Source organism: Oenanthe melanoleuca, chromosome 1A (genome assembly GCF_029582105.1).
Source record: "Oenanthe melanoleuca isolate GR-GAL-2019-014 chromosome 1A, OMel1.0, whole genome shotgun sequence".
Taxonomy (NCBI): Eukaryota; Metazoa; Chordata; class Aves; order Passeriformes; family Muscicapidae; genus Oenanthe; species Oenanthe melanoleuca.
The window spans coordinates 19,318,771-19,339,392 of record NC_079334.1 but is presented as its reverse complement, the minus strand read 5'-3'; the positions used below and the strand labels follow the sequence as shown (position 1 = coordinate 19,339,392).

The 20,622-nt window shown below is 41.2% G+C and overlaps 1 protein-coding gene across 8 annotated transcripts; it reads right to left on the bottom strand.

The window, feature by feature from the left end:
• Nucleotides 1–313: 313 nt before the first annotated feature.
• On the bottom strand, nt 314–16,045 carry TCP11L2 (t-complex 11 like 2). 8 transcript variants are annotated; one of them, XM_056516303.1, is made up of 11 exons: nt 15,740–16,045; nt 12,939–13,060; nt 10,822–10,995; nt 9,443–9,578; nt 9,089–9,209; nt 8,138–8,358; nt 7,128–7,264; nt 5,953–6,140; nt 4,415–4,596; nt 3,541–3,710; nt 314–2,961 (listed from the first exon to the last, which is right to left on the bottom strand). In XM_056516303.1, exons 3-11 carry the CDS (start codon nt 10,955–10,957, stop codon nt 2,717–2,719), a joined length of 1,536 nt encoding a protein of 511 aa, XP_056372278.1. In that variant the 5' UTR covers nt 10,958–10,995; nt 12,939–13,060; nt 15,740–16,045; the 3' UTR covers nt 314–2,716. The 8 variants fall into 8 exon arrangements, with proteins under 8 accessions (XP_056372278.1, XP_056372279.1, XP_056372273.1 ...); XM_056516304.1 differs by having other exon boundaries at nt 9,443–9,575; XM_056516298.1 differs by having other exon boundaries at nt 3,541–3,713; nt 12,939–13,063; nt 15,740–16,044.
• Between the last annotated feature and the right edge of the window lie 4,577 nt (nt 16,046–20,622).

Genomic DNA, 20,622 nt, shown 5'->3' with positions numbered 1-20,622 from the left:
ACTCCATCCGTTCGGTTTCCTGCCTACAGCGCACAGGCAGTGGAGAATTTGTTTAATACGTGGCAATCCATGTTTTTAATCCATTCAAGGCCTCTGTCGGACCCAGGGGGAAGCCTGGAGCAGCTTCTCACAGAAGCCACCCCTGCAGTCCACTACCCTTCCTACTCTGCCATGCAAACTCAACACATCCTTCCTCCAAGCAGTCAGATTTAAGCAGGCAACTGTTGTGAATAGTACTTTTACAGCTGGGTTAAAGTCACTGCTCTACACTGGAGCTGCTCCAAGAAGTAACAGAAAAACAGTCACAACAGAGTATCTTTGGCATTTAACAATCCATTGCATTTAATAAAGTTTGTATAAATGAGTTTTCACCACTGATGGTATCACAAACAAAATTTAATGCATACAAACCCTCAAATACTTGTTTTTTAACAAAGCTGCTACAGAATGGCATCTTGTTTCACAAGGACAGCTTTCTGAGTAGAGGCAAGTGCATTTCAGCCACAGTAGCATAAACAGCATGCAACACATGACATTAAAACAGATGCAATGTCCATGTTTGAAACATTAAATTAAAACACATTAAACAATCACTTAAGACACAGGCCATGCTATAAAATGCCCTTTGCAAGTCACCCTAAACACCAATCCCCCCGAATAAATGCTGTATTTTGAGTATTTACTGGTAAAAACTAGTATGACAGCTTTCCCAGCTCATTAAGGAACTATAGTTTAACATTTATTTGTACAATAGAATGGATATAAAATATTACAATTAAAAGTTCATAATCATATTAGCAATCACCTTCAAATGTTCATAAAATTCTCTTTTGGCTAAAATTGTAGCAAATCACTACGATTTATTCCCTCTACCTGCTTTTGAAATGTATTTTTCTCTTAATGATTTTGAATTGCCTACCAAAATTTCATATTCATCTGAGCAAGCCTGGCTTACCTAGTGGCACAGTTGTTATAGTCTAAGAGTTCCTTTCTCTCAGGTTTTCTAGCAAACAGTTCCCTTTAAAATATGTGCTCATTTTTATTTTGTGCAATGTTTTTATAAGGGATAGAACAGAAGTGCACTAGAGAAATTTCTCTAAAAAGGCATTTCAAAGAAAGTTTTCCTTAACATGTACATGTGACCAAAGTCCTTGGCCACTGAAAAACCACTGAATAGAAGTAATGTTCTTTGCTATAAAGGATACACATTCCTGTAGAAATGGACTACAAAACCACAGTGCTAATAATGCCCAGGTTTTTTTTTTTTACCTTTATGATAGACACAGTAACGTACATAAACATTTTGTGTGACACATTACATTTTTACAGGATATTTTTGTCTCTTCATAAAAAATAGATTGTAATATAAAATATTAAAAATTACTTCTAACTTGTACCACACTGAGGTTTTCTATATATGACATCTTAAAAGGAGTATTATATGGTAATATATTAAAATATCATTTTCAAGTAAATTATTCAATTTAATAGACAAGAACATGTCTATAATATGTATTCCAGCACTATCTAATCCTAGTAATCTGAAATATGCAAAATAAAACCTGTGTAAACTTAAAGAAGTTCACTTCCAGATTTCTCCATTTCAATTCTATTTGTTTTCGAGATTGCATATGCAAGATTCCCAATGCCTTAAATGGGAACTAAGTATTGGGGCTCAGTCAAAGAAATTTGAAGAAAACGGGAGCATTTCTCACACACTCTGTAAAAAAAGTGAATCTAGTAATATTTTCAAAAATGACTAATTACATGGGTTCTTGCTTTCAGGGCTAAGAATATCTTGTGATAAAACTCACATTCTGTTGGATAAGGGCATGAAAAGAGTAGTTCTTCTGTGGTACACTGTAAGGTCAATCTTAAGTGCTTTTGGGAATAAAGGTTAGAAAGACCTAACTTAAAAATACTTAATATCCATCCATTAAGATCAAAAACCAGTACATACATGTATTAAAGATCTGTATGACCTCCACTAAATAAACACTATATACAGAAATTTACTCCACCCCCCCAGCATCAGGTTTCTTAGGTATTTATCATTAATCTTAATTAGAGTTGAGAAGTTCTGAATGATTCCTACTTGAAGTGGTGAATGCTGCTTCTGTAACTAATACTATCCTGCGAACAGCTTGTAACACTGACATTCCTTAATGTAACAGATGCAAAGTTCTGGGTCCAGTAATTGCAGGAGTACCTGAACTTGGCCGAGTATGAACCTGGGTTTGGCTACTAAAGCAGTTATGCTATAGTTTCTTTTTCAAAGTACTTTCAGAAACATAATTGTTGTCTGAGATGTTACTCTACAAAAATACAATGTAAGCATAGTACATTTTATCTATAGTTGTTTTGTCATTTCCTAATAGGCATTGCTATATGTAAATACATTTAAATTGAAAAATAACATTGTTTTGATGGTGGCAAAACAGTTAGTACATTGCCAGCTCTTTCCCACTGCAAGTCACAATAAATGCTTGCTATGGAAATTAAAAATTCACTGGCTATTGTAAGTGACAATCCATTAAACAAATATTTTTCTATTAAAATATATGTATATGACCTTGACATTAATTTCTTTACAGTGAATTTCAGAAACTCTCTATACATTTTACAAAACCTTTTCCCATCAACAGTCACTGGAGTAGGCTGTTCTTAGAGATGTGACTTCCCTATTGTCTTAGAAGATTAAAAAAGGGTACATTTTTTAATTGTTAGATGTTACTCCTTCTGTTTTCTCCATTGCTGCCTCAGGAAAAAGCAGTTTTTTAAGTATGTTTGCATAGAATGGTCCATACACTTTTTTATTGAAGTTCACAATGCTTGCATACTGAGATCCCAGCAACTCTATCTCTGTCTGAATCACAGAAAGGCCTCCTGGCACAGTAGGCATACACTTCTGAAAACTCGGAAGGGCAAGCAAGCTTCTCATGAAGAGCTGGATTCGTTTGTCTGAAATGAAATATAAAGTATGCTCAGAACAAATGTAAACCCGAGATGAAGCCACAGTCACTTGGTAAGCACCCTGCACATCAGCACAGAAAAAAAATCCAACAATGTAAGCAACAATTCTTTCCCAAGATTGTGTTGGGGTGGGAAACAATACTGTAAGCTTCTTAAATTTAGCTACTGCAAGGTGAACACAGCATAAACCTACTGCAACAAGTCACATTGACTAATATGAAGTAGACTCAAAGGAAAACAAACAAATCCACTAGGTTTAAACCCAGAATGGACAGAAAGAAGACTAAGTAACACTCATTTTTCTAAATTCTTCTCCAAAAATACTAGGCTGTCTATGCTTGTCTCTACATGCACTCTTACAATTATTTCTAGCTGTGACTAACCATGCTCTGCAGCATACCAAGAACACCATCTGTAAGTAAACATTTCCTTAGCCTTAGCTGAGCCAGTACTTTACTGCAGTAAGAAAATGCTTTTAGAAGCTAATTAGACAGCTGATTAAGCTTGCTCAGAGTAAGTTTATAAACAGACACATACAATATGACAATTCGGTAGTATCTTACTAACCAATCAAGGAACAGACAGGATTATTCTTCTCAACAATATGAGCAATTTGACCCATTAAATTACTCTGCATTTCTTCACCAAGAGTGGGAAGACCTCTTTCACTTAGAGACTTGTTCACTGTGCTGCAAATTTGGATGCCAATAGCATTCAGAGCCTCCATCAAGTCAAAACTTCTGGAAGAAACAGAAAACCATTAAATTCTGCAGTTTCTGTAGCATAGGTTGTAAAGTACCCTCATTTGCCTCCTTTCCTTTTATTTTCAACCTGGCCTCTGCAATGAGAATTTTGAAAACTTTTCATTTTTTGCTGCAGATTTCCGTAGATTTACATAAACAGGAAAATATCTATGTGGAAGGTAAAATAAGGACCTAGTTGAGATTCAAATGGGAAAAGCAATTTCAAGTGTGCAACAGTGACACCAGTTCACTTTATCCTTGTGCCTAGGTGTTTTTCTGGGCCACGTGCATAGCATTTCACAACAAAAAAGAGTGGAAAACTCTTTTAAAAGACAGTCACATACATAAGACTTGTAGTACAAGCAGCCAAAGAAACAGGCAGCCAAGTAACTTGAACTATGTACAACAAGTTTGAAACAACTCCCAAGAGGATTTAGTAAATGTATTGCCAGTCTCTCCGCTATTAGGAGTGTATGAATGAAATTTACTACTAGGTTCCAAAATCTGTACATTAACATCAAGACTAAGAATTTATTAAAATCTACCTTTGAAAACCTACACTGGCTTGTATCATAAAGGGATAATAAAATTTGGTATCTTCCTATTGATAACAAGCAGCTATGACACTAGAATTGCTCCAAATTGTTTCCTATCAAAAAAAAAAAAAGTTAAAAAGAGGAATAAAAAAAAGGCCTTACTTCTTGTTCATGCCTTCAAGAAGAGGAAGGGAGATCCTTTTCAGCTGGTCAGCAAAATCAGGCACATCTACAATTGCTGCACCTACCATGTTGTTTGTTATGAGAGAAACACAAGCTATGACTTTTAACTGATTGAGCTTTTCTCTTAACTCCTGAAGACGAACTTCATCTGTTATTAGAGTCTAGAATTGAAACAATAAAACCAGTTTAGGAATAAGGACGGAGAGAGAAGAAAAGGACAGATCTAGGATGTAGTCATGAAGCACTACTATTTTTAATCACAAATATACAAACCCAGAGGAGACAGAAACTGAAATACCCTAAATATGTAGTATAGCATGAAGGAGCATTATGTACAAGTACTAGAAGTAAACCTGTGGTGGCAACAATAGTAATGAGTTAACTGAGGACATCGCACCTTATTCCTCATCACTGCTGGTAAATCTGCAACCAACAATTCAGCCCACAACATGGAACACTCAGAAGATACCAAGGATATTGTAATGACCAAGTTACAGACAGAACATTCTTCTGGGTTTGGGTGTCTTCTGAAAAATTGCCAAGATTTCTAACTGATGGATAATAATGAACAACTGTGCTTGACATCCACCAATTCAACCACCAGAGCAGGTTCTGCAAGTGATACATAACCTGGCTCCAGGCAAAAAGCCAGCAGGTCATACCAAGAACATAAGAAATTCCCACAGCAAGATGTACCTGGAGTTAACATTAGGTTACAAAGAGTTCATCATGAGCAGCATGGGGGCATTAACATCCAACTGTAGTTGGTTGCAATTTCATAGTATGGCAAGCTAGATCCACCTGAAGACATCTGTACATAGTTCTTACTCAAAACGGTTCACAGAAAGGTAAGAATAATTCCCTTATGTCTACTGACTGGAGAACACCAAGAACATCCCCATGTATTTAACAAATTCTCTGTCAGGCCACCTTACACATAGCTAAGGCCCTCCCTGGAGATGCAAATTTTAGCCCTGACTGATGGCAAATTTCACACCGGCTTTACAGAAAGTTGCAGAAGTCAGTAATCAGGACTTGGAGGGAAAAACTGAAGTCTTGAAGCAATAGTTTATATGCACTGAGAAAGGGTAAATACCTACTTTAGAGGACTCAAGTTTTTATTGATTCTATTCCAAAGAGTGATCCCACCAAATCCTGCTGCTGTTAGGAAAACAGGGTGCTACACTCACTTCTTTTAAAGATAGAGAAAGCCAAGTACTGTTAATACAAGGCCCAGCCTTTGACCACAGCCAAGACTGCTCTTAGGGTGGAGCTGGTGAGCTATGATTGGAAAGAGAGAGAACAACCTTTACCTTGTTCTTTTCTGGTTGTTGACTTGCCCATCTTGAATTGCAGAAACTGGACTAGAATATAATCTCCAAATTTCAAATTTACTGTGCAGAAGTTTAAGGAACGCAAGAGAATATTCACTTACTGTCATCAATAACAGGATTATTATATCACACCAATGATTTCATATAGCTGGTAAGATGAAGACACCAAAATATATTTCTTACCTCTGGAATTGTTTTGCAGTAATCCCACTGTAACAGTTTCAAGTAGCCATTGTTTAGCACCAGTGTAGGACTAATAATTGGTTTTGAACTACCATCAGCACCAGGGGATGATGAAGACTCATCAGAAATAGATGACAATTCATCTTCTATTGATTCTTTTATCCATTCTGTTGTGAGATTCAGGGCACCTAAGCATTGCAAATAGCACAGATTTACTGCATGCCTTCATCAAAATAAGCACTACCTTGAGAAAAAAAAGAGTTGCATACATAAGAGAATTCAACTTCTGACAACTTCAACAGCTTAGTCTTCACATATGGTAATTCTCTCATTTTGTTATACTGATCATCTTCCACTGGTCACCTTTAAATTCCACCTGATTTGTACAAACCCAGCCACAAATTAAGACTTCAGACAAGATTTTGAGGTAATAGAAGTCTGAAAGTTTGAGTTCCCAAAGGATTGTTTTCCCTTTTTTGGAGAGGCCACTTATCAGGTAGGGTACAAGACCGAAAAGTAGAGGTGAAGGAAGATTAAAACATTTCATCTGTTGTGGTAGGGTTTTTCTCAGGCTGCATATACGAACACTGCAGGCTCTATCACTGCAGGCTCAGGGCTCCCATTTTAGAAGCCCCTGCTCCAGATGTTAGCACGCTTACTTATTTTTCTTGGAGGATATATTTCTGCATACTGTTGAATCAAATGACACAAAATAGTAGACCAAGTTGACTTGGAATCATCTAAGAAATTTTGTTCAGAGCCTGCCTTTTGTTTACTAAGAATTTATCTTACCCCTTCCGGCTTTCAGGCACTGCTTTCACATGTTTACTTCATATTAACAACAAAACTGTTGCACACAAAAGAGGAAAGTCTCATTTTACATTGGGCTTCTGCATCCAGACAGCAAGAGTCACCACTTGTTTGTTTTTTAGACACCAACTAATTTGGCAAATATAAGTTTGTCTGAAAGTGCCCCAGACTACAGACAGACAAACTTGACAGCAAGTTCAGCAATCATCCAGTGACAGCTTGCTTGTCAAAAAATTCTCATTACTTAGATACAGACAAGAAATTGAAGTCTTCCTCTAAGTTAACTGCAACTTAGAGTTTTCACAGCATGTATTTAAATAGTCTTTTCAAAGAAAAGATTAATTTAAATATAGCATGGAACATACTTGGTGTTTCTTCAAGAATTTCCTGGAATTTTGTTCTTTCGTAGTCCACCAAGTTATGCCAGAGGTACGGTCTAAGGCTTTTAATTGTGTAATTTGCCATATCCACTTTCATCAGGTCCAAAACATGGAATATTTGTCTGAAAAGAGGAATTTAAAATGTCACAGTTTAATTTACTCTATTGATTTTCACCAGCACCCACGAAGCACGTGTACATTATCACTTCAGCTTCAATTCTGGGAGAAGTGAACTCCTTCATTAGCATTTCAGAATAATAGATATGTTATCTATCATGTGGAATTCTTGAAGGAGTAGTATATATAAGGCTTAGTCTAAGTTAAAAAGAGCAGAACTCATGTAGCATCACTAAATGCTACAGCCCTGTAACTAAGTTTTTCAAAAACTACATTAATTGGTATATTTCAGCCTCAATTAAGAGATTTTAACTTTTTGGTCACTGAGTGCATTAAGAGAAACAATCCTTCTGATCCCTATATATACACAATAGAACAACTACCATTCACTCTTAGTATTTCAGTTTACATAAGGAACGCTGTTTTCTGCCCATGCAGAATGTTTTACTCAAGTTCAAGTATTAAGATCTTAACTAAAGAGCTTTAAATCCAAAGTTTGGCCTTCCAGAAGAAGCAGGCAATTAACACATCAATAAGAAACAGTACAAGTGTGCTGCTTACATTTTGTAAGAATGAGTAAGACAGAAAAAGAAAGTTTCAGAAACAGAGATTATTTCAAGAGTTGTTAACTTAGATATTCAAAGCTGCTTGGTCTCATCTAGGTAACCTACCCATTTCATTACAAAGTAAGATACACAATCTCTGTGTCAGAGCTCTTCCCCTTTAATGCATCAGGAAGTTTTCCTATAGTTTGAGAACAGGTGTTATGCAAACTGACACAATTTTAGACTTCCTTTACCCAGCCCCCCTGCCTTCCACTGTCTACTACCTTTCAGAAAGTTTTTTTTTTTCTCCAAAAACCACACTCAAATACCAACCTCAGTAACTCTACAATATTGTCAGTTGCTTTTAACTGTTTTATGTCGTTGTCTCTTATTGGAGCACATAACTTTCCCATAGTGTTGATGATATAGTTAGCTAGCCCAGGAATATCAACAGCATTGTGTTCAGCCTGCTGTCTTATAAGATCCGTATCTAGAACTTCACAAATTTGATTGTGAATCCTGTTTGCTCCAGGAGTCAGGAAGGAAAGAAGAATCTAAATTAGAGAGGCAGAAAAAAAGAAAAGCTTATCAATAAAAACCAAAGCACTTAGTAAACACACTTGAGTGAAATTTTAATATTCGTGTCAGGTGTATATAGCTGAGAGATTATAACCAGACATTTTAAGACTGAACATTATCAAAGGTAGTGGGGAAAAAAAGGATTGTTTGGGAAAAAAAAAACCACCAGTACAGTTCTGCAAAAATGCTCAAAGCCAATAAAACAAAAAGCAAGTCAACAACTACACTATTTCAAAAGCTGGGAGGTTACCCTGTAAAACAAACATTTACCAACTTTAAATTCTGAAAGACTTATATTGTGCCAGGATTGAAGGTCTGTATGCTCACCTGTGTGATAATCAAACAACGAAGTCTAAGTGGGCAGGTGCAGACATGTTTATACTATTGTTCATGCCCTAAGCTCACAGTATGGTTCTGGAACAAGCTAGTAGAGATGTGAAGCTTTGGGAAAAGACACGACTTTCAACTGATGACTGTGCAGTCATAGTTGAGTGAACATGCCACTGTTTGTTTGTGGCCATGCTCCTGGTTAATATAAATATACTACAAATAGACATTGTTTTCAGTTCTGAATAATCATGGCTTCATATTTTAAAAGGAAGAACTAGAAGGTGTTGGCTCAACTAAGTTAAGGAGAGCCTTCAGTGAACTAAGGGACTCTTAGAGCTAAGCTGACAAAACAATGCAGAGATGGAAGAACATTACCTCCTTAATTTCCTCAAAGAGCTTGATAGCATGTTCGTATTCTGGAGGATCTTCATTCAGTTCCGATTCCAAATGATCCCAAAATGCCTTGTGTACAATTTGTTTCACTGTGCCTGCAAAGCTGTGGAGTAAGTCAATTAGATATGGAAAAGATTCCCAACTAGCTTTCATCCTTGTAACTGTTTTAGATGAGACTGACCACTTGCTGGGAAACACTTCCCCAGATATTATGCCCTGCAACCACATCTTTCTTGGGTGGTGGATCATCAGCTCCCAAAACACAGTCTAGACTGCTCCACTCATTTTTCCTCTTTCCATCACCAGTACTGCTCTTTGCAAAATTCAGACTCTTACCTGTTTTGTGGGTAGTCTTCATGTTTTATGCAAAAATTTGCATTTACAGCAATTTCATGAGCTAGAGTCCAGTTTGACAGATTTCTTGTAGCTGCCATCAGTTCATCAAATGTGATAACCTTGGGAGGGCTTGCTGCTGGAACAAACAAGATCAATTCAAGCCAAATATCTATAGCTGATAAGTGCAACTAAATACACTAAAACCTAGAAATTTTACTGCTTGCTAATTGGACTCCAATACTCTGGAAGAAGCAACCCAAGATTACCAAGTCTTTATATCTCCCTAAAACACTAACTCAGGAAACTCCCAGCTTATCAGGGGTGTGTGTGTTTGTGGGGAAATACCACACAAGCCTCAAAACATTTTGAGGAGAATTTTCACATTTCTGCATTTGAACTAAAACATCTTTTTTAACTTTAAAACGAGATCTTGCATTCCACCAATTTCTTACCAATTGTTCTGTCAAAGCCACCCAACCAAAAGCATGGGCAGTAAGAGATACCAGATGTCCACTATAATTCTGAGCACATGATGGCTGTATTGCCTGTTGAAAAGGTTCTGAAGTTATTGATTTGCATACCTTCTCACTTAAGATCAGGAGATCTTTCATCTGCTGTGGAATGTAAATTATACTCATTTTTTTAGGAGTTAGCAGCAATGACAAAACAAACTACATTGGAAAACAAGAGCAAATGCCCAAAGTTTCTAAATCCTCAAATTCTAATTTGGAAGACTGGTAACAAAGAAAGACAAATAGTCAGCCACCAACTGAAGCTCCACTAACAAGCTTGTTCTAATGTAAGACTTCACTTACATAGATGTAAGAAGTAAGCATGGTCTGCAAATGCTTACAGACACACATGAACCACATCTTAACCAAGGTTTTATTTACCATTACTCAAATTATCTTCCTTGCGCAAATGTGTGTTTTCTGTTTGATTCTAGTATTTATAAAAGAAAAATGTGAATTTAAGATTAATTACATGTACCTTGATACAGTATTACAAATCTGTAAGTTACAGAATTAATTTTTAAGTGCAGAGATCAAACAGAAGAAACCCACCCTCTGCACAAAGGCATATCTGGTTGAATAGGAGGCCGCTACCAATGTCAAGGTTAGGAAGATCACGGTGACACACTTTTTCTTACACTTTCTGAAGGGAAGGAGTGCACAGGGAGACCCCCATGGATACAACTGTTGCCGGTGCTCCACACACAGGAGATGCACTGCTTCACAGCAGAGAGAAAGCCATGCCTCTCTCTTTATACTCTTAAACAGATTCAGAATCCCAGGTTCTACCCACGACAGCAAAGAGAAACAAGGTAGGTTAACCTTATTGGTCCATGCACAATGCAGGTAAGGCTGAAATAGGCTTACACGCTGGGGAGCTGGGTTTGCTCGAAGAATCACTGTTAAAGCTCTGCCTGGAATATTCCGAGTCGCTGGAAGAAGCTGTGCTTTCCGAGAGGCGGGAAGAATCTGAGTCACTGTTCTGGTCATCACTGAGAGGCATTCTGATTCCCTTCACCTTGTCTACACAGTAAACAAGACCTGGAAAGACAAACACGATGCCCATAAAACCAGCACTTACTTTCATTTGTTTCTCAAAAGTCAGCTACTGATCATTATCTTGTGAATGAAGATCAAGAAGTTGCCTTTCCTAAATAGGAAAGGCAAAGGAAAGGATCTGGCTTGACATGCAGAATCATATACTTATTAATAAACTATACCTGTTCTGTAAGAAAGCTTCAGTTGTTTCATACCTTGATGGTTATGTTAGAGACGGTCCCTAAATTTGTTATATCTTAAAAATGAAAGACAACCCACAGGAACCCCTGAAGCTGCTTGTTGCAAGAATTTTGGTATTTTTCAATGTCCATAAAGGCATCTCGTGAAGCCACCAACCCCCACCTGACTTCACAAAGAAGTGGTGTTTAGCAATGAGTTTCCTTCCACAAACAGGCTGCACCGAGTGTAATGACTGTGAAGCAAACACAGAAGTTGCGGGGAGAGAACAGGCAAGTAATCCAGAATATTACATTTCTGACAGGGTGTAGCTGAAAGTCTGGCCTGCTGCTTTAGGTGGGTCTGTGTTCAGAATCAGATCAATAATGGGACAGACCCAAAAATCACTTTCCCTAGGGGTAAAGGTGGATAGGTTTTCTGGCTTAAGTCAAATAGCAACTCTGAGTCTCTAACATTCTATTTAGCACAGACAACAATCTCCACTGAGAAGTGTAGTACTTTACAGTGTTTCTGTCTATGTAAAGAAACTGCCTCTCAGGCACATAATCTGCAATTGCAGAAAATGTGGACAGCTGCACAGTGTGATACAGATGATTAAAAACTGCATGACAGGAAGTGAAAAACATGTTAATAATAATATTACAAAGAGAAGCTGGAAGTAGACTGTAATTACTACCAAAGGAACTTGGCTCAGATACCAAAAGTAGCTGTCCATCTCTGATTATGGCCATGAAGCATTCTGTAATGGACTTTATGAAGAGACATAGCCAGCAATGATCTGCATCATCAAATTTAACTAATATATAACTTCCTTTATTGTTAAACCACATCAACTTCAGTAGGCAGGGAACACCACACTTTGCACCATTTGAACTTGGAAAAAAGACACTTATGTGAATCAACATATTGTGGGGTCCTGGAATAGACAAAAAGTAGTGAAAAGGAAGATTTCTTTATGCTGGCAACTAGTTACAGCTTAAAGCATTTAAATTTTTGGGTACCATCCTGAATAGGCCTTTATAATTTGATGAGCTACTACACTGATGAGCACTCCCCTGTTAATTGAGATGATTAACACTTCTTAAGTGTATGCTTACTCTTGCTCCTTCCCAAGAGGAAAGAGCATGCACTTGAACACCTTATTTATGTCATACTAATCTGTGTTTTTCTGTGAAAAGAACTGGCCACATTAGCAAGAAAAGAGCTAAGATTATCTCTGTACTGGAGGTGCCAGTAAGAGACACTTGACAAGAACAGAGAGGTCATGCATAAAGAACTTGCAGCATCACCTGTGATCCTAAGCATCATAACTCTTACTAGAACAGCAATTTTGTAATTTCTAACAAGCAAATATTTAAAACACTATTGGCTAAACAAGACAGAGTTGCAAGAGAACCTAAAAAACCCAAAATACAGAGATATTTTGGCTTGGAAATTGTATTTAAGTTACAATTAGAAATGGTTCACTAGTTAACACTAGAGAAGAAACAAACTATTTCTTCAATTAAAATTTGTGTTACAGATCTCAAAGTTAGTGCTGACCAGAAACTAGTTATAGTGACAAACTAGTTATAGAATGTACTTGAGGTTCCTCATGTTGAACTGCTCACTTAAATACAGTAACTGTGTAAAGAGTCCAAAAGTTTTTATTACCCTCCAACTAATTTTTTTCTAATCAATATAAGAACACTGTATTTCCAGGCTTTAATCTTGTATAACACCCCTTTATTTCCATACAAAGAACTGACCTCCAAAAGATTAATGTTGAAGCATGTGGTCCATCAAAAGATTTGATTAACGTTGTCTGCAGCGTAGTAGCCCAAAGTCTTGTAAATTGCTTGCAGAGTACGAGCACTTCACGGTGTGTCTACTGCTTCAGTTCAGGGGTTAAGAACATGGAAGAAGGTAAATTACCATTAAAGCCCCAAATACTCTCACACAACTTACACATCATCACTTCACGAACTTCCTCTTGCCTCTAGGTATGACAACGCTAATAAATATTCAGCTTTGCAAGGTGCTTCTGAAAGAAGCACTAGACCAGCCATGAAGGCGAGTTAGCACTGCCATTTTCCGCCTCATCTTGATTTCCAAGAAGATCAAGTGGTTAAGGTAGAATTAGAAGTCAATATACATTAAGTCCTTAAGCACTAGTCCCAGCAAAGGATCTTTTGGCAACAAATAGTTGCATTTCAAAGAGGAACATGGCATTTTGATGTATTTGATACCATACCTACTCCTACAATATATGCACACATACAGACAGCAGAGCTGTCAGTAGAGTGCTTCAGAAGGCTTAATTTAAGTAAGAAGTTTCAACACTGCGACAGGGGATGACTCACAAAAAACCACTGCAATCTTTTGCCACACTAAATACATTTCCTAGTAGGATGCTTCAAACGTAGTGGGAACCAAGAATGGGTGTACTCTGCTGATTCAGATCGTTATTGCTAAATTTTAAGTTTAAAAGATAAACACATCAAACTATACATACATGAATATACAAGCAGAACCCGCAGGGCCCATCTAAAACACTTGAGCAAAAATACAGCCATTGAGAATATGAAAGGTAAGTGCAAACCAAAAAAGGCATTTCTAATTAGTTACAACAATAGACAACTGAGTCAATTAGTCTTTGCTTTATAGCATACACTGGAAGAGCTGATTTTCCTTACATTTTTGTAGACAGAAGTCCTAATTAATAACTAATGGCCAAGTTCATTTAAAACTTTTAGTTTAAATTAGTATCATGGTCACATAAAAATACTTCAAAAAGCACTTCAGCCTTGCAAGGTGTCTTTGTAACTCACCATCTTGGATAAACAATACCATCTTGTTATTCTTTATTTTCTCATTAATTATTATATATTAGGCAGCTCTTAATACACATATTAATATCGACCTGTTCTGTTAAAGGGTCACAACCTGCTGCTTTACTCTGCCACATTAAAGACTACCCACATTCACATTTAGACACTGTCACAGTGGGCTTCATTGCACCATTTGCTTTCTTTCAATCAGTACCATCCTGTAGGGTTTTTTAAGGATAAACTCTTTGGGAGACCAAGTCAAAAGTATCTTCTACATGTACCAACCATTAGATTCTAACTAATTTAACAATGAAATAAATTCTCACATTTCTGCTATTTAGACAGGTGGGGATTATTTTTTTCAGTAAAAAGAAAATGAATACAGAACTGTAGATGCTTAGAGGCATCTTGCTCTTAATTGGTTACTGCATCACCCAACGTGATTCTTCATTTAGAACTAATCAAGACTGCAAGATCAAGCTAGTTTTATAAGACACAAACACACTTTTTATTCCTGAAGGTTTGCTTTGTAAGTTATTTTATGAAGCATCTGGGGGGAGCAGGGAGGAAGATAGTTTCACAGTTTGTTGGGTTTTTTTTCTCGGATACCATCTTCAAGAAAAATTTTCCACTGCTTTGTTCAAAGGAAGTGTGCATGGACACGAAGACTTATGAGTGCTCGGTCCAGTTTTACCACTATGAAGGTCTTAACTTTGTTTATTCTGCTGGGCTCACATTCTTACTATCTTCAAGCTGGCACCGACTGAATCTCATTTGGTCTCGAGTTTCCCTTTCACCGACTCCACCTCTGTCAGCACTCACGACACGAGAACAGAAAAGAGCCTTTGTTAAGAGTTACTTGCATCTCCTCCCGCCTCATTTTTCACAGCTTACAGCCGTCATTTCTCCCTTTTAGCTTTCTAGTTCCACCGTTCTTTCCCTTGAAGGGACACTTCTCTTGGCGAAAGCTCAAAAAGCTGTACGGGCCAGAGCGCGACACGGCCGAGTGTCCCGAGCGCTGCCCGCCGCAGCGAGTGCCCTCCGCCCCGACAGGCCGGTGATGGGGCCCGGGGCCGCGCTGCCCGCTCCCCTCCCCCGCGGGGGAGCGACACCGGGGGGAGCCGCCGGCTCCTCCTCTTCCTCCATCTGTTTCGCTGCCTGTCTCCTCCCCCGGCCCCATGTTTTTAACAGTTAGCAAAGGCAGGAGTTTGGCACTCGCCGACCAAAACAAACAGCGTTTCCAAGGACGTGCCCGGGGGGAGGGAATCCGGGGGAGAAGTGAGGAGGGAACGCTCCCTGTCAGCCCCAGAGAAGGCGAGCCCGGGCACCCGGCCCTCAGCGCCCCGGCCCCGTGTCCCGGGAGGGCTCGGGGTGCCCAGCCCCGCTGACCGGGGCTGCAGGGGGGACCCTGCGGCTGCGGCCGACGGGACCGATCGGTCCGGCGGATACCAAGGGGTGGCGGAAGCCCGGGAGACACGGGGCAAGGGGAGAACTTCGGACCCAGCGCAGGAGCTGCGAAACCCACCTGATGCAGCGGGTGTCCCACCGAGGCACCAGAGCGACGGGCCAGCCCACCACCTCCCTGCCACCCCCACCGCAAGGGAGGGTGGCAGCCCCCGAGGCAGCGCTGCCCCGGACGCACCCCGCGGCTCAGCGCCCAGCGTGCCCGAACACCCCGCCGCGTGTCAGCCCCGCCGGCCGGCACAGCCCTGCCCTGCTGTCCCCAGCCGCTCACTCACCGCTGCCCCTCGCCGTCCTGCGCGGCGCGCCCGGGGCCGCACACAGCCCCCCTCAGATTTAAAGACCCAGCCCGGACTATTAGTGTCTTCCTCGGGCACGTCCATCTCTGACGGTGGACGGGGGGAGGTATGTCATCTTTTCCTGCCTGCCAGCGGCGAGTTATCCGAGGCGCTTGGGTCAGCCTCCGCTTATACCCGTAGAAACTGCCCGCGTCTCCTCGTTCTGCCTGCGACCGGGCAGTAAGCGTGGAGAAATAAGAGGCGACTCGGGAAGCTGCTTGGGCGGACTCCCCCGCACTGGCGATGGGCCGTGCCGGCGTGCGGGGGGTAGGCCGGGGGACGGGCCGGGCGGTGTTTACGGAAGGGCCCCGTTCGCCCGGGCCGGGGCCGCCCCCGCCCGCGCCCCGCCCCCGGCCGCCTCAGGGACGGAACAGCGACCCCGCAGAGCCCGGGCGTGGGGGGAAAGGGGTGTGCTCTGCTGCGGACGGGGCAGCGCGTCGGGCCGTGTGTGGCCGCCTTTGTGCACTGCGCTGCAAAGGGAGCTTTAGCTGTGTTCCTCTCTGGCTTCCTCACTCTATCGATCAGCAATGATGGGCAGTGAGGCGCCCCCGCGCGCCATCTTGGCCCCCCGCTGCCACCCCTGCCACCGCCGCTTCAGGGGCACCGTGCTCAGTTTAGTGTTAGTCACTCGTGTCGCTCATGGCTGTGGTGTCCGGAGGCCTGCTGAGTGCCCACTGAGGAACGCAGCACGGGGCAGTGCAGCACTATCATTATAAATGCCTTGCTTATTGCTCGGGCATGCAATACCTGTCAGGATCATCACCGGTTCCTGTCACAGGAGCTACGTGCCACCACTGCCTCACTCCAGGAAGCACGGAGGGCAAAACACCGGCAGGTATCTCTGAGGCAAGAGCTCACTAACGCCATCCTTGCCCGTCATGAAGACAGAGCTCCCCTTCCTGCAGAAAACCTTTAGCACACGTGGTGAGCTGCACAGAATAGGTTGTATTCGGGTAGACCAAAGCCCACTGTATGCCCCATGAACCTCTGCTACAAAATCCAGGGCTCGAAGCAAGGAATGGAGTTTGGCTGCACAAGTGCCAAGTGCCCGGCTGGAGAGGGAGCGCTTGCTCACAGCGATGCAGAGCACCTGCCAGCCCGCCCTTCAGAGACATTAAATGGGATTAAGTCCAACAGCCTAATCCGATAGCTTCCATAAAGAAGACGACGATTTAAATAACTTTATTTGCACTACTTTGCCCCACTTTGTGCATGTCACATGGCAATGACAAGTCTGAAAGAGGCTCAAAAGGGCTTTGGAGAAGACTGTGATGGTACACAAATGGGCTGCTTTGTACAGAACTGTTATGACTTCCAAGGACATAATTTATTATTATTTTTTACAGCCATTTTTTGCTTAGACACCATCTGAAACCTGGGGAAAACATGAGTTTTTGCTGTGATGGCTGCTGGCGCCTTTTATTAATTAATCAGCTAAAACTGCACAAAGAGTATATGCAAAAACACCAGGGCTAGTGATTCAGGGTCCATTTTGTGTTTCTGTGGTCTGGCAATTGTGGAAACCTGTGCTGCTCAGTGGCCTAGCTTGCACTGGGAGGGACAGGGATCAGCCTCACCAAGTGAAGTAGCTTCTAAATACTGATATGAAAGATAACTTCAGGGGGATAAGTATCTCAGGGATACCACCTAAATCATGGATTAAGGGATGGGATTCCAGAAAGGAATGGCTTTAAAACAATTTTTTTTTTTTTTTCAGCTATAGCAGTGTCCTTCTCTCACAAGCACACCAGCTGGTTTGGAGCCCATTCTTAAGTGATAGCTTGCTCTATTTATCTGTCTATCTACCAATCTACCTGGTCCAAAAGCCAAGAATAAGTTAGACACTGCAATGCTCAGCACTTCCCCTTCTTTTTGGTTTTAATTCTTTCCTGATCCAGAGGCACTGAAGCTATAGGCCACTATATGGATTTTAAAGCAGATTACCTACTGGAGAGATTTTCTCTAGAGAAATGCCACTAATTTCTCATTTTCTGGTGTCCCCAATGTCAGCCAGAAAAATAATTGTACAGCCTTTGAATTTGTTCTGCTCAATTACCAAGATCAATGTCCTTGTGTCTTATATAACACATGCATGTACATCCTGGATTTGGCTGGGATAGGGTTAATTTTCTTCCTAGTAGATGGCGAGGGGCTGTGTTTTGGATTTGTTTTGAAAACAGTGTTGAGAACATAGGGATGCTTTAGGTACTGGTGAGTGGTGCTTACACTGAGTCAAGGCCTTTTCTGCCCCTCACCCCATCCCAGCAGCCAGGAGAAAGGTGCACAAGAAGCTGGGAGAGGACACAGCCGGGGCAGCTGACCCCACTGACCCGAGGGATGTTCCATACCATATGGTGTCATGGTCAGCAATAAAACTGTGGGAAGGTTGGTGCAGGGGCACAGCTTGGAGACTGGCTGGTCATTAGTCCATTGCTGGTGAGAAATTGTTTTCATTTGCATCACTTGTCTTTCTTGGCTTTTATTTACCTCTTTGTTATTTTCATTTTTATTACAATTTAATATTACTTTATTTTTTTTCCTAATTATTAAACTGCTTTTATCTCAACCCACAAGTTTTCTCACTTTTACCCTTCTGATTCTCTCCCTCATCCCACTGGGGACAGGTGAGGTGAGAGAGAGCAGCTGTGGTGCTTATTTCCTGGATGGAGTTAAACCACAACAAAGGTACACATTTGGAATTTTGACTAGTGTCTCAAGTCGAGTTTAACTCTTGGCCTTTTACTACAGAAGCACCGTTAATTGAAATGAAGGACTAGTTTCTGCTCACTCGTTGCAGCAAGTTGGCTTGTAACCTTCCTTATTGTTACTAGCAAAACTGGCAAAGACAGTAAAGCCTGCAATTAATGCTCTGCTTTGTCCAGCAAACAGCAAAGCAGCTACTGAGTGGATAAGATGTGCTGCTGCATTTGGCCCCATGGGTCAGAAATGTCCCAGTATGTGGCTAACTCATGGTTAGCATGGGAGGAGAGGGAAAGGGCAAGGCATGCTATAGTTTATGCCAGGGCCCATGGCAACTAAATTGAGAACATAACTTAAAGTCACGAGACATTTTTCCCTAATCCTAATAACTAAGCCAGGCAGACTGGCTTTAGTGCTAACAGATGGATGTTAAGACTCTGGGTTGAGATCATCAGGCCCAGATTTGATAATAGGCTCAAGGTCAAGACAGAAAGACTACAAGGCAGGTGTAAGGATGCTTTCTCAGCTTGTTCTTCTGTGGAGTTTCCTGTATTCCAAGGAGAAGTAAATCTTGTGAGAAGCAAACGGATTTGCTACTTCTCCCCACTGAAGTATTTGTCTTCAAATTCACACAAAGGCAAAGCAGCATATTGACACTTCTGAGAGAAAATAGCACATCAGTAGCTTCCCCAACCATACCAGCCTGCCGTCTCTAGCAACTTTACCACCTCAGCACTAGTGGTGGTCCACTAATTCCTAATGCACACTCCCCTCAGCACTAGTAAATGGTTTTTCTGTACAAAGGAAATAGAGTTTGACCCATGATGTCAAATACAACAAAAAGCTATTTGTAGAATGATACTCTTGGTCAGAAATAGCTTGAATTGGTTCCATGGTGAGAAAAATCTTTAAGTAGTACATTGCTAACATTTTCCTTGTCACTACCAAGTGAGAGAAATAGTGAGTTACCTGTGCTGCCTGAAACAGATTTACATCCTTTGATAATTAGAACTGATGATCCTCTTGATTATTCTCTCTTATGAAGTCCATATGGCTTATAGTTCTTATAGTAAACTGAAATAAATGGCTACAGAGTTAAAATCCTGGGTCTTGGGGTACTGCTACAAATCCTAGCCTTTCTAGGGCCTTCCTAAATAGAAATCTCATATCCCCTTCTCATGAAGTGGGAGGCAACTAAGGCTGTGGATAGATGTTCACGGTGGAGACTGCTGTTGTAGCTTTCTCACGGCACTTTGCTGCTGGAGATTTCTACTCTCAAGATCTCTACTTCCTTGTATTGAGGAAGACAGATTATTCTGGGGGTTCCTCACCTGCTTTAGTGCAAGCCCCCTCATACCAGCTTCAGCCACCTCTGGGATATATTTGAGACAACCTCCTGACCCCATGCAAGCTCTCTTGTTACTTGTTAGGGTAGGGGCAGTAAGTTCTGTTGTGGTGCCCATAACCTGCAGTCACTCCAACATGCCCTAAGGTCTGTGCATTTGACAGAATTGTGTTTAAAAAAAAATGCCTGAGACAATTCATTATAAATTCTCCTCTTATCACCCATTCTAGTAGTTACTAGAACATCATGTATCGACTAAACAGTTCAGTTCATCCTAAGGTTTAGCAGAGGTAGAATTGTATATGACAGGCTGACATCAGAGGTTGTGATCCTGCTCACTTTATGAGTCACTATTTCTCCATCACACTCAAAAGTTATTTTTATGTATATATATAAAGGAAGAATACATTGTAATGAAAGGAAAGACCAAGAAAATAAAATGTCTTCCAAGACAAAACGTGGTTTAATTTCTTGCTGTAATCAAATAGTGAAACAGCTACATTCGGGCAGCACAGAAGAAGGCCTGCTCAGCCTTTCCTTTCCTGCGCTGTTCCGGGACCCGCTCCGTGGGGCAGATGAAGGCAGCGGGCTCGTGTCGGCGTGCGGAGGGAAAGCAGCACGCTCGGGGCGGAAAGGCTCTGCGTGCGGAGCTCCCGGTCTCTCCAGGACAAAGCCCTGAGAGCGGCTCGCCGGGGGCTCGGAGCGCTCCTGCCAGCCAGGGCAGCAGCTGTCGGGCCCCCGGGGACCAGCCCGACGCCAAGTCCCTGCTCTGCAGGCA